This window comes from Panthera tigris, chromosome B1 (genome assembly GCF_018350195.1).
Source record: "Panthera tigris isolate Pti1 chromosome B1, P.tigris_Pti1_mat1.1, whole genome shotgun sequence".
Taxonomy (NCBI): domain Eukaryota; kingdom Metazoa; phylum Chordata; class Mammalia; order Carnivora; family Felidae; genus Panthera; species Panthera tigris.
In genome coordinates this window covers 50,497,220-50,512,263 of record NC_056663.1, presented here as the reverse complement: position 1 = coordinate 50,512,263, position 15,044 = coordinate 50,497,220, and the positions used below count along the sequence as shown (strand labels likewise).

General features: G+C 36.8%; 1 protein-coding gene across 3 annotated transcripts in view; it reads left to right on the top strand.

Moving 5' to 3' along the window:
• The window catches only part of KIF13B (kinesin family member 13B), a 199,270-nt gene that overhangs the window by 83,582 nt on the left and 100,644 nt on the right, over window positions 1-15,044 (top strand). For all 3 annotated transcript variants that reach the window (XM_042983548.1, XM_042983549.1, XM_042983547.1), the window contains exons 9-12: window positions 2,178-2,290; window positions 3,516-3,627; window positions 11,758-11,970; window positions 13,334-13,444. In XM_042983548.1, coding sequence (XP_042839482.1) covers window positions 2,178-2,290; window positions 3,516-3,627; window positions 11,758-11,970; window positions 13,334-13,444 — 549 coding nt within the window. The remainder of the gene's footprint in view (window positions 1-2,177; window positions 2,291-3,515; window positions 3,628-11,757; window positions 11,971-13,333; window positions 13,445-15,044) is intronic.

Here is a 15,044-nt window from a genome sequence, read left to right as displayed (position 1 = left end):
TAGGTATTCAGATGCCTGACCTTTTTCTTTGTTTGTTTAATATTTTAAAAGTGGATCACGATTTATCTTACTCTATTCCTTCAAGTGTCATATAACTTAGAATCCTAGCTAGACATGGTATGAATTAGGAGTCAGCAAGAAACAGAAGCCACTGTAGATTAACAGAAAGGGATTTAACAGAGGGAATTGGGTGATTACAGCGTTGTTAGAACACCTGAGGGGGAGTGGGCTCTAGAGTAAATCTCTAGGAATAATCACACAGATCTCCCCCATCAAGGATGAGACTACCTCTGAGGCTACCACCAGGGCTGTGAGATCCAGGCATGCTCAGTAGCTGTGATCTAGGCCATAGGAATTAATGAAGCTGCCTCTTAGTGACCTGGAAGCTGGAGAATGTAAGCTGAGACACTTGTAGAAAACCTCATATTTCCGTGATCCTGCTTGCCAGCAGAAAACAGCCAAAACAGTCCGGGGGATGACCTCTACTTTACTTCTCCTTTCCAAATCTGAAGCACATGTATCTGCTTGACAGAACCTAAGTCACATCATGAACCCTGGCTGTAAGGGAATCTGAAAAATGTAGTTTTTAGCCCCATCCTGTCCAACTAAAGGAACGTGGAACAGAAGTTAAACATGCTGATGGTTCACGGTCTCTGCCACAGAATTTTTTGAGCTTTAAACTTTGGTGGCTGACTGCAGAAGCTAATGTTAACTCTAGCTAATTTAGTAGAGATTCTTTTGAAATGTTCTCTTCTGCTAAACAGCTAAGTATTAGAAGGAATAAACTATACTGGGGAAATTGTACTATAAAAGTATCAGATTTGTAGAGTAATGTTTTGAATACTTGGTTTTGAAGCTTATGAAGAGTAAACAGAGCCAGAAATGTATATGCTTCCACCATACTGAAACTTCTTGGTTTACTACTTACTTTTTATGTGAATATTTGCATATTTTATTATGATGCCTTACCCCCCACCCCAGCAAATCAGTTTCAAATGCCAGAAGCTAAAATAATCATGCTGGCAAAATGCTAGATTTTGGTAAGATTTTCATTTGCTGAAAGCATATTTTTCTTTTTTTTTTGCCATCACAGCAAGATTAGTGTAACAACAAAGAGTTCTTTGTTTTCTGTTTCCTTTTCAGCATAAAACAAAAAACATACTGATGACTTTTTTTTTAAACCAAAAGTACTTTTGATTTGGGAAGCCAAATATCCTTTTGTTAGCAACATAGTTTATTTATGGAAATAAATATAAATGTGTATATTAAAGAAAAGTTTAAAAAAATAATTCAGTCTGGGGGGTGCCTGGGTGGCTCAGTCAGTTAAGCATCTGACTTCGTCTCAGGTCATGATCTCACGGTTTGTGAGTTTGAGCCCCACATCAGGCTCTGTGCTGACAGCTCAGAGCCTGGAGCCTGCTTCCAATTCTGTGTCTCCCTCTCTCTCTGCCCTTCTCTTGCTCTGACTCTCTCCCTCTCAAAAATAAATAAACATTAAAAAAAAAAAAAGATCCAGTTTGTAGATTTGGGCATTGCTTTCCCACATTTCTTGTATTTCTGCTGAAGTATAAAATATGTGTTATGTGTGTGATTACATTACAGAACATTTTTGATAAAGGACATATCAATATATGTGTATATATATAATAACTAGAAAAATATGTAAGTTTATACTTGAAACTATGAAGTAAGGGAATTATTATATATAAATAATATGAAAAACTTAAGCAAGTGTTGGGTTTTTGAGAGACCCCATTATATAAAATTTTAATTTTTTTTTTTTTTTACATCAGTAAGAATTGCAAATATTTTCCTTCAGCGTTATTGGTAAATATTTGTGAAATTTTAAACAACTTTATATCATTAAAATTTATATTTTACAAGTGCTGTTATATGAAAATTTTATTGGGCTCCCTTCAAATATCCCATTTTGGGGGCACTATTTTTCTGAGGCAGCTTTCACTCTTGTCTGAATTAGTAAAGCCGTGAATATTTTGTGTGTATCTATCTACTACTAGACTGGACAGTTCTCTTACTGTTTTATGTGAGCACAAGATAATTTTGAAATAACAGTGAATGTTTTAATAAAGGATTTAGATAATAAAATCATTCGGTAGAGATGTAGCATTTTCTGTATTCTTTAACTGTTTATAAGTGTTTGTTGATTTACTTTGTAGACATCTGGAGAGAAAGTGGGCAAACTGAGCTTGGTTGACTTAGCTGGCAGTGAGCGAGCAACGAAAACTGGAGCCGCAGGGGACAGGTTGAAGGAGGGGAGCAACATCAACAAGTAAGTTTTCCAGAAGCTTACTTTTATTACTTTACTGACTTAAGAGCCAAATGGGGAACTTCTGTGGTTATTAGAAGAATAAGGTTCTGGAATTATTGAGGCTATATTGAATAAATAATTGAGAATTTTTTCATATATATATACTTTTTTCAAATATATATCTATATTTATATAGACATAGATATTTATGGGCCCAAGCATATTTTATGTTTTGTTGAGATGTCTGATGGGGCTGAAGAGCACAGTCAAGTCAGAGGTTTCTCAAGAGCAGCCCTACTGAGATTTGGAGTGATTCTTTGTCCCAGGGACTGTTCTTTTGTGTTGTACGATGTTTAGCAGCATCCCTGGCCTTACTCACTAGATGGCAGTAGTACCTGCCACCTCTCTTCTCCCACCCCCAGTTGTAACAACCCAAACATATCTGTGGACATTGCCAGCTGCTCCCTGTTTGGGGCACAGTAGCCCTCCACGGGAGAACCACTGGTCTAAGCTATGGAAAAGCTGTTGAGACATCTCAGCCTGGGTGTCACGGTCTGAGCAAACATCAACCTGTGTACTAGCCACGTTGAGCTTTTCCTTTTATGACTGTTGTGGTGCTTATTTATACCAAGAAGCCAGGGTTTTATAAAGTAATATTTTGTGTACCAATTCCTTTAAATGGTTATATTTTCTACCTCAAGCTAAATTATTAGCTCCTGTGGGCAGGAATCCAGAAGGAAACACAGTGAGAGTCACTTACTGGAGATCATAAAAGACCATCATCCAGATGCTATGTTGTTATTATATTATTGAATGGTGATATATATGAATGATATTGTGTGTGATATATTTATAGATATATATGACATATAGATAGATATACTGACACACATATATAAATGTTTTTGCCTTATACTAAGTTTTAATTAATTGTATTGTGTTTGTGGCTTCCTTTCTTAAAGATATGTGGTGTTTGTATCTTATCTTAACCTAAAGGTTTACAGCTCATGCTGCTATTTACAAAAATGAAAAAAAATAATAGAGCTAAGCAATTTAATTGCTTGCAGTAGTATTAGAAGGATATTAGCTTTTAGAGTTCATGGGTTTTTAAACTGAGCAGCAAAATGCTGATGGCAGTGCTGTTCTAATGCAGGTACAAGGCATCTTGATGTTCAGTTTTGTGCTAAAATATGATACTTAATATACTCAGTTTTTTATGGTTATTCCGGTTTGTTGCACCATGCAGGTCCCTCACGACCCTCGGTCTCGTTATCTCCGCCCTAGCAGATCAGAGTGCTGGCAAAAACAAGAATAAATTTGTTCCATATCGTGACTCAGTTCTCACTTGGCTGCTCAAAGTAAGCTCCCCACCACCCCACCCCCATCCTTTCTGGCGTACTCTTAGTGGTTGGTAGAAAGGAAGAGAAGAGTAGATTGTTAATTCCTCCCAATTACCATTTCTTCTAATAATGTTCAAGTTTAAACTCTTACATGATAATCATAGTTTCAGTAGATTAAGCACCTGATTCATCAGAATCTGGAAGCAATGGTATTTAGGGCACACTGAATCACACAGTTGCCTCTGAGATTTTGGGGTGTAGCAGAAGGACCTCCTGCTAATCTGATAGCTGAGTGAGTCATAGGAAAGGATTTCCACTGTCTTATGGACTCAGCTGGACTACTCTGTCTTTCTCACAGACTCCTTTTGTTTGACTGACATTTTGGACCTTGTTTTTCTGTTTAACATCAAGACTACTCATGATCATTTTAATTTACTTTCATCTTAGGTGTTGTTTAAGGATACAGAGTAGAGCACACAGTCATTAATTTGTTAATTGACTTAGTATGTGTAAGATAGATGGAAATGAGAAAGAAAAAAGACTATGGAGTGCTATGAGGAGAATGTAAAGAAATGTAAGACCCTCCTCCCTCTATAATAGCTCAGGCTCTAGTAAGGGAGATAAGATGTGTACACAAAATATTATAAAAGAGTCAGTGATTCCATAAGAGAGATAGTAAGGACATGTAATAGGTGTTTGGTGAAGAGAGAGGCTATTTCCAGGTCTCTTCTCGTCTTCAAGTTTCCCTGTAGTCTCTTTTTTTTTTTTTTTAAGTTTATTTATTTTGAGAGAGAGAGAGAGAGAATAAGCAGGGGAGGGGCACATAGAGATGGAGAGAGAGAACCCCAAGTAGGCTTTATGCTTCCAGCGCAGAGCCTGACACGGAGCTCAATCTCAGGAACCATGAGATCATGATTTGAGCCAAAATCAAGAGTGAGACACTTAACCGACTGAGCCACCTAGGCAGGCGCTCCTCCCTGTAGTCCTCTTGGAGGTGTCGTGGTGAATTAGCTATGGGACTGGAAGCTAGAGGATTGAAAATCCAGTGACAGTTTAACTCTGTATAGAGTTACCAACCTAGAACAAAATATTTTACCTAATACTTTTTTTTCTATTTTTTTAAAATAAAGAAATAATTTTATGAGCTCTGTTTAGTTTTGTGATAGGTTATTCTGTCACTGATCAAGACTTTATTGAACACCTGTTGCTCACTGTGCTAGGGGTTGAGAATATAACACTTAGTATAGGACACAACTCCTTTTTTTGGCTGTTTTAAAATTTTATTTTATTTTTTATTTTAATTCCAGTGTAGTTAACGTACAATGTTACATTAGTTTCAGGTGTACAATATAGTGATTCAACAATTCCATACATCACCCAGTGCTCATCACGACAAGTGCACCTCCTAATCCCCATACCATAATTCACCTCCCCACCCCTGTAACCATCAGTTTGTTCTTTATAGTTATGAGTCAGCTTCTTGGTTTGTCTCCCTCTCTCTCTTTTGTTGTTCCCTTTGCTTGTTTGTTTTGTTTCTTAAATTCCACATATGAGTGAGATCATGCAGTATTTGTCTTTCCCTGACTGACTTATTTTTGCTTAGTATTATTCTCTGTAGCTCTATCCATGTCATTGCAAATGGCAAGATTTCATTCCTTTTCATGGCTGAATAATATTCCATTGTGTGTATATACCACTTCTTTATCGATTCATCAGTTGATGGACACTTGGGCTGCTTTTGTAATTTGGCTATTGTAAAAAGTACTGCTATAAACACTGGGGTGCATGTATCCTTTTACATTAGTGTTTTTGTATTGTTTGGGTACATACCCAGCAGTGGGATTACTAGATTTTAGGGTACTTCTATTTTTAACTTTTTGAGGAACCTCCATACTTTTTCCAGAGTTTCTGCACCATTTTAGTTTCCACGAACAGTGCAAGAGGGTTCCTTTTTTTCCACATCCTCTCCAGCACTTATTATTTTTGTGTGTTTTTTATTTTAGCCATTCTGAGAGGTATGAAGTAATTTTAATTTGCATTTCCCTGATGATGAGTGATGTTGAGCACTTTTCATGTGTCTGTTGGCCATCTGGATGTCTTCTTTGGAGAAATGTCTGTTCATGTCTTCTGCCCATTTTCTAATTGGATTATTCATTATTTTTTTGGTGTTGATTTGTGTAAATTCTTTGTATATTTTGGATACTAACTCTTTATCACGTAAGTCATTTGCAAATAATCTTCTTTCATTCAGTAGGTTGCCTTTCAGTTTCATTTACTGTTTCCTTCACTGTGCAGAAGCTTTTTATTTTGAAGTAGTCCTAATAGTTTATTTTTGCTTTTATTTCCCTTGCCTCCGGAGATATATCTAGACAAATGTTGCTATAGCCAATGTCACAGACATTTCTGTGCTCTCTTCTAGGATTTTGTTTTAAATTTTTTTAACGTTTATTTATTTTTGAGAGAGAGAGAGAGCGGGGGAGGGGCAGAGAGACAGAGGGATACATAGAATCTGAAGCAGGCTCCAGGCTCCAAGCTGTCAGCACAGAGCCCAATTTGGGGTTCAAACCCACAAACCATGATATCATGACCTGAGCTGAAGTCAGACTCTTAACCGACTGAGCCACCCAGGTGCCCCTCTTCTAGGATTTTTTATGGTTTCTCCTCAATTAAAGGTGTTTTTAATCCATTTTGAATTTATTTTTGTGGGTGGTGTAAGATAAGTGGTCCAGTTTCATTCTGGACCACTCAGTACATTCATTCAAATGTAGCTGACACCCTTTTTTGAAGAGACTTTCTTTTTCCCATTGGATATTCTTTCCTGCTTTGTCGAAGATAAATTGACCATGTAATTGTGGGTTTATTTTTGGGTTTTCTGTTCCGCCTCATTGATCTATATGTCTGTTTTTGTGCCAGTACCATTACATTTTGATTTCTCCAGCCTTGTAATATAACTTGAAATTTGGAATTGTTTTCCAAAATTGCTGTGACTATTCAGGGTCTTTTGTGGTTCCATACAAATTTTAGGATTTTTTCTTACAGTTCTGTGAAAAACGCTATTAGTATTTTGATAGGGACTGCATTAAATGTGTAGACTGCTTTGGGTAGTATGGACATTTTAACAATATTTGTTATTCCAAGGTGACACAACTTTTGACTTAGTCTATAATATGTTTATAAAGGAAGCTGGGTTTTCTTCTATTTTCTACTCTCTCAAAAGGTTAGTGATATTCATCTTTACTTTCTAGAACTCTGCACACCATTTGAGCATGCTTCATTAAGTGAAACTGGCCACAGTGTAAAAAATCAGGTAGATTACTTCCATTGGCCAAAATGCAAAAAAAAAAAAAAAAAAAAAAAAATAGAAATTTAAAACAAAAGAATAAACAAACAAAATTTGATAATTAAAAAACACTTGTAGATAGGTCTTGAATTTAAGGGGTATTACAAAACATTAATCATGCTGGTCATCAGTAATTAACCTTGAAATCTCATGTGTTTAATTTCCAGGAGACATTTTGATAAGATACTCATTTATTCCTCAGACTTTCCCACAGAAACGTTTCCTGATAATTCATGATTATTCCCTGGATGTGCCTGATTTAAAAGACATAATATTCATTGTCCTGTTTCAGTGTTACTACCTCAGTCCATTTAAACAAACACTAGGAAATATCTTTTATTAAATTAATTCACAGAATTAAAATAGCCAGTGTAATTATTGAGTGTCCATTCCATAGGTTGGAGGCCAGAAGAATCAATTACTTTGCAAAGTGCTTCATACACATGATCTCATTTACTTCTCTGAAAGCAAATGGTAATGTTCCCATGTTACAGTGGGACAGTGGTCGCAGAAATAAGATTAGGGCTGACTTCGCTGCCCATCTTCTCTTGCCTAGGCTATGTAGTGTACATCCTGTCAAAGGTTACTTTTTGTTAGAAGGAGCAACACTTTACTTTTACCACATGTTGATAGAAATTCATGAAAATACTTGAAGAGCAAAACTAAATATTTTCGAAAACTCACTTTATCTTCTGTTCAATAAAATTAGGTTGTAATTATAACATCCGTGTGTCAGTTCTTAGGCTAAAAAAATGAAGTTTTCTTGTCATGTTTTTTACTTGAAAACTATGTGACCTTCTTTGTCATGTGTAACTTTTGCAGCAAGATCACAAGTGGGGCATTTTTGCAAAACTTATCCCGATGTTTAAACAGTTTTCCCAAAGGCCTCTCAGAATCCATTGATACATAAATCAGTCTCCTTTGAAGTAGCTTTTATGTCCTTTTTGCTCTGTCCTTCTTTAATTCTAAATTAGTCTAACTCTCCCTGACCCTTGTTCGACTTCGTATGATTCTAGTATTCTCCAACATAGCTATCATTGAACTCATAAAATTGCTCAGCCTTTATCAGATTTGCAGTTTCTTTTAAAAGTGTTTTTGCATTGTATTTGCATTATAATTGTGTTATGCTCTTGATATTTACCACATCTGAGCGTCAGAGAAAATGAGTACCCTAGGTGATTTGGTGGGACATACATATGAGTGCTCTTCTGTCACTCTTCTCTCCGGGTGGGTTGAGTGGTTACTCATTTGGTAAGTGGTCAGTGGAGAACCATTTCTTATCAAGAGATTTTTTTGCTTCTCTGTGTAACCTTCTAAATGTGAGCCTCTTAACATCAAATAATTTCTGGTAATAAACACTCAAATAATACGTATCTTTTGACTTCATCCACCTTCTTCGTTCTTACTGCCACTTACCTAATGAAGGCAACTTTCATCCCTTGCCTGGATGATTGAAACATCTCCCTTGAGTTTTTTTATTAATCCATTCCTTCTTTATAGTAAGGTTGTACTGTCTTAAAATTAATACTCTTCTTAAACTTCAGTCTCGTCAATAATTCTGTTAGAGGCCCTTATGATAAAGTCCAAATTCTTTAATGACTTGTGACTTAATAGGCCTTCAGTAATCTGACCCCTCACTACCTCTTATTGTTCTCCTTGCTCTTAATATGATCAGTCCTAGCTAAGTGTTGAGTTCTCTTACTTCTAGGACATTATTCTTACCGTGTTTGGAACATTCTTCTTCCTCTCTGCAATCTCCCCTCCCACTGCCCTCCCCATAAATCTTTATCTGGACAATGCTTATTCATCTTAGGTCTCAAATGTCACTTTCTCTGAAAGTCTTCCCTACCGTTTCAAGACTGGGCTTTCTGCTCATTCTCTGTTTTCTGTGACCATGTTGTGTTTATCCCTACTCTAGTTCTTACCGTGTTGTATGTAGAGCACCACCCTCTAGATGTAAACGCTGTAAAGAGCTGAGTGAATGAGTACCTTCAGCTCTGCTCTGAACCAGCATTATGACCTTTGGTAAGTCTGTCAATCTTCCTGGGTCTCAATTTCTCATCTGTAAAATGAAGTAATTTCATTAGATGACTTCAAAGAGTTCTTTCAGCTTCAAAAAATTCTGCCTTCCAAAATTCAATTTCTTTCCTATGTCCATTTAATTTGCAATTGCCACATTTGAAACAAAGCTTGCCTGATTTGCCTAATTAAACAATTAAAGAGTAACAAGAAGCTTTATACTTTCTCCTTGAATGAGTGCCAGTTCTTTTGTTGCTGTTTCCTTTTTGCTAATGGCATGAGGCCATTTTTGAATATAAGCATATTGTTACTCATGCACAAGGGCTTTTAAAATATCAAGTATTTGTCATTTGCCAGGTTTCCTTTTCTCAGCACAAATTAAAGCACAATATGCATGCTTTTTCCCTTTGGTAGTTATTGTTACAAATCCCCTTTTACCCAATAGCATTTGCTGTTCATGTGGGCTAACAGAATGCCGTAGTTCTTGAAGGGCAACACTCTACCATGGTGCTGTTGGTGAACTGAATTATAATCTGACATGTAATTCATGTGATCTTTATATATAACATTGGAATTTCATTAATGTGCATCTTGGTATTCTTCTGGACGTTGCCAAAGCTGGGCACAACAGTGTGATATCAGTGTCTAGAAGCGAAGAGGAAAGCAAGTGATCACACAGACTTGGCAGAAGTTGCTTCTGCTTTCTAGAGTCCAGATTACTTATGTTTCCTTCCTTTTCATGTGCTGGAGTGTATTTCCTTCAAAGACCTCATTAAGTTTTATTTTCTGTGGAAAACCTAGTTTTCAGTAGTGGATGAATAAACAGATACATAGTCTGGGATTGTATTGAACTGTTAGCAGTACCTAGGGAATTATTTTGACTCTGGCACTAAGACAAAATAACTTGGAAAGCTATCCAGTCACCTTACTTGCTCCTCAGATCTGAGCTCTCGCTCTGTTGCCAAGTGGCACTTTGTTGCTATATTATTGTGGGTAACTGTGGGGGAGTGAAATCATATTGGACTTGAAGGCAGAATACAACTGGATTAGAATATTGTTCAGTTTACTAGTTCTGGATCTTTAGGCAGAGTATTTGACCTGCTTTGTCAGAACAAACCTCTGGTTTTTGTTTTGTTTTTTATCTGTAAAGTAATTCACAAAAGGCTGAGGACTAAGTAAAATTTGTACAAGGATGGTATAAATCACAGATTGCACAAACAAATTTTAGATATATTGATAATTGGAAAAACCTTCTATCTTCAAAGGTAAAAAGTTGGCTTTTTTATGATCTTTGATTCCCCATATTGGCCTGCTTGAGAATCCATAATTCAGTGATATCCTATTGCTGAAAGAGGGTATCAGATCTCTTTTTTTGGGTTGTTCTTTTCATCTTGGGATAGTATATTAGTGTATTATTAGATGTCTATTGCTATGTAACAGATTACCCCTAAAACTTAATAGCTAAAAACAACAACCATTTATTATCTCATAGTTTCTGTGGGTCAGGATTCTGGGTGTGGCCTAACCAAGTGGTTCTGGCTGGGGTCTCCCATGTGGCTGCAATCAAAGTGTCATCTGGGGCCGTCCTTGCAAGGTTTGACCTAGGGTTGGATCTGTTCACCTCAGTGGTTGTTGGCAGGCTCCAGAAGATCTCTTTCCATATTCACTTTTGAGGTCTCTTCATAGGGCCACCTCACTTCATGACAGTGGTTTCCCAAGAGTGAGAGAAAATACCCACAACAGAAGCCATAGTCTTTTTATAATCTAACCTCAAAAGTGACATGCCATCACTTCTGCTGTATTCTGTTCCTTAGAGGTAAATCAGAAGTCCTGCCCACACTCAAGAGAGGGGGATGGTACTGAGGTATGAATACCTGGAGATGAGGATCCTGGGGGGCTGTCTTAGAGGCCGCCTGCCACAGGTGGGTGACATACAGCCTTTGGATGGTGAAGCGGAGTCCGGGTGGACTTGATTTCTAGTTTTGTAATTCTGAGTTATATGTAGTTGTTTTTTAGTGTTGTCAAGTGAAAATTTTTTGAATTTGTTGGAGCCTGTTCTAAAGCCCATTTCACCATACTGATCAGTTTTAGTATAATGAAGAGAGTATCTTTTCTTCAGCACCCTTGTCTGAACTGTAGAAGTGGTCGTGTAGAAAGTAAAGCCTTTTGAGTAGTTTTTGAAGTGCTGTCAGAGGGAATAAAATCAGGTGCCTCCAACATATCTTTTGTTTTAAAGACTATAATTCTACCTAGAATTCTTGAAAAATTCTTGAAAAAAATTACAAGATGACTGATAGTCTGTAACAGCAACACTTTCTGAGCCATTATTTAGGCTTCACATAGATTCCAAGTACATGGCATCATGCTCTAGATTGTAGGTAATCACTCTTTGATCAGATAACAAATAACATTATGATTGTTCAGTTTCTCTGAGGAAGATTTTTAGTCATTTAAGAAATCATTGTTTTTTGTTTTGAGTAGTGCGCTGACTTACGACATCATATTGCCTGTTAGAAGAGGACAAATTAACTTAGAACCAATTGTTATTAAACTGAAATAAATGGAGCCTTTTTTGTATTTCCCCGTCCTTTCTTAATAACCAGATCTCCCTTCTGCAGAAACATAGCTTGGCAGAGAAGAAAGAGCATGGGACTGGGGTTCAGCATATCAGTATTTCAGTTCTAGTTTTGTCCTTAAATATGTGTTCTCTCACCCTTTCTGACTTCATCTTTCTCATATGATGTTTTCTTCCAACTTAAAAATCCTACTCAATTTCATTCTTCATCTAGGACAGTCTTGGGGGTAACAGCAAGACAGCCATGGTGGCCACTGTTAGTCCAGCCGCCGATAACTATGATGAAACCCTTTCAACTCTGCGGTATGCAGACCGCGCCAAGCACATCGTGAACCATGCTGTGGTGAATGAGGATCCTAATGCACGAATTATCCGGGATCTCCGGGAAGAAGTAGAAAAACTCCGAGAACAGCTAACTAAAGCAGAGGTATAAGGCACAGCCAAGCCACACTTTATGGGTCTAGGAAAAGCTAGAACTTGAATTTTCTTCCCCTTAGCTGTAAGTGCTAAGTACTCCACTTAAAATTTTTGAGTTTCCTATAGTAAGAGAAATTTGAGATGAATAATAAATAAAGGCAGATAGATTTTCATAGTTGAAATTTAGAGAGTTTTTTTTTTTTTACAGGTGTGAAAGGATTGAACAGAAAGAGAGAATATAGGGAATTGAGAAAATGTTCCTTTCCACAGTATAGGCAGCAGACAAAAAAGAAGAGGTATAATTGAATAAGGGAGAGAGGGAGAGAGACGCTTGAAACAAAATGTATATAATTTTAGCGCAGAAAATGGTGAAGAGTGGGCATAGACTAACTGGAAGAGAACTCAAGCAGATATTTGCTGTATCATTTGTTCACTGGCTGAAGTCAGAATGAAAATCTTAAGGACATCTTCCACTTCTTGATAACCTAGTTTTTTCATGTGGCTTAATTATGTTTATAGAAAAAGTATTTTATAGCAGAAATACCCACCTATTTAGAGGTACTCTATTTCTACTACCCTATGTACATTCTATAATGTATGCTATTTATGTTCCATTACTGAATTTGAAACCTACACAATTCTAACCTGCAACCAAATGTTTTTCTTTTGAAAAGTGAAATAAAATACCAGATTCAGGATCTCTACTTTATTAGCATTTCTGTTCCCACAATTTCCCAGGACTATGGGACTCTTTCCTGGTGTTGGGACATTAGCCCTTTCTTTTCTTATAACCTGTTTTCTGGTAGTAGATTGGTAAAATACATGGTCAAAACGTCATTTTGGTTATATTTTTGCCTGTTGAAACTTATCCTGTTTTTATAGGAATAATTTTATGGTTTATTAAGATTCTTTGAAATTTTGTTTCTGTCTTCCTGGTATTAATAACACCATTCAGTTTGTAACATGTACGTCTGTATATACTTGAATCAATACCTGAAGTCATCAGTAGAGACTAGAATGAATCCTGTGTATAAGTCTAGATATATGACCTATTGGGATTTAAAAATAAGCCCTTGAGAACTTGAACTTTCTGTGAAGCTACATCTTCACAGTGACAATTGGTTGGAGGAAAAGGAAGCAGTTAGGTCTTCCTTTCAAGCCCACCTTGGATGACTGAATGAGCTTGTGGGGTGCATACAGTCTGGATGCTGTGTGTCTGTGGCATTCATTGTTATGTCTTAAGTAGATCAGAGACCTTGGTGACTTGTAGAGCTGAGAGGAGGCAGCCTGTTATTTTTATCCTTCTGGATTTAGTTAATGCTTTCTTCAGAGCATGGTACAGACATTTCATGAAATAAACATTTTGCTTATAGGCAATGAAATCTCCAGAGCTAAAAGACCGGCTAGAAGAATCAGAGAAGCTAATCCAGGAAATGACTGTGACCTGGGAGGAGAAATTAAGGAAAACCGAGGAGATTGCACAGGTTTGTGCTTTCTGATTAAAGACACAGAAACCTCTTGGCAGTTTGTGCAGTGCAACTCAGATGTCATTTTGGGTTCCTGTTTTGATTTTTTAGCTTTGGAGATGGCAAATCTAGCACCACTAATAAGAACCTAGATTCAAGAGTCTCTGCCTTACAAAGATAAAGAAGACAAATTACAATTAATTGTTCATTGTGTAAGAAATACTTGTTTAGGGTCATAGAAGTTTTTTAAATGAAATAACTACTTTGTAGCCTCTGACTCTGAATACCTAGTTAAGTAAGACCTAAGGAACTTACCCAAACTATAAAATGCTTAGTGGTAGATATTAGGCTATAAGCCTCTGGCTTCATTATGACAACTCAGTAAAAGTAATATGAAATACCTAAATCTGAGGTGACTGTCTCTCACACTTAATACAGGTGGAGTTGTGAAAGTTTAAGGTAGGAACATTAGCGTTTGGAAAGAATCTTAAATGTCTAGTTGTTTACTTAGTAAAAGACTTGCTCCATGGCTTTCCTGTTAGATGGATGTTCAGCCTCTGCTCTTAAAAATAGAATGTGGAGTTCATTACCCCACTGAGCAGTCTTTTCATGGTAAGGTAACCTCTGCCTATTCCCCTCCTTTTCTAAAGTTAAAAATCTCTAGTGTTTTCAACGGTTTCTTGTTTAGTAAATATATATAACTTGGTATTTCTTTTGTCACCCAGCAGGTTCCATCTTTAAATGTGCTGCCCAGAATCAATCTATACATCAGATGTTGTAGGATGGTACTACAACATCCTATGTTATGTAGCATAAAGTGGATGTTATATTTATATTAGTGCAGACAGACTTTAAATATTTTTTATTATATTCATTTTCAAAATAGATCAAAATAAGAGAAGAGTATGATGAATCTACATGTACCATCACCCAGTTTCATTAAAGATCACCATGTAATCCATCTTGTTTTAACTGTATCCCTATCCTGGGTTATTTTAATACATATCCTTCAAATTACAGAGAAGAGAATATTCCAGTGTATGAACTCCATTTCTCGTTACATATTTCACTTGTTTTTCATAAATTATAAGTCATTCTAATAATTATCCAGTTTAGAACTAATTTGTGTGAGCCTTTTTGAGCTACTTCAAAAGTAAACATTGACCCTGAAGTGCTACTGTATTTGAGTTGCTTTGCTGCTACAAGACAGGGTCGGTCTTAAGTAAAATTGCAGTGCGAATACTGGTGAATACTGGTGAATCTTATCGTTAGCATCTTTTTTCCTTACCTAACTGTTCTCTGCCTCTTTCACACGTCCCTTTTGAGAACCCTGCCTGATTTTATCTCACACCTCATTTAGCACCTTATCTTTGCAAGCCCCCAGGCTTCAGTGCTGCTGAGCTTGCTAACTCCTCTTTCATGGGAAAAGACCTGGTCTGTTAGTCATTGACCTTTTTCCAAAAGAGACAAGCATATCCCAAATTGTATTTCTGGCAGTATAGCCACAAATTGTTAATAAGTCTTCTGGGAAGAAAAATGGTCCATGGTCAAATAACTTTGGGATGGTATCCCTAAAAATAGCAAATTCTTCAGGCTGTAATTTAATTGTGCTGCAAAC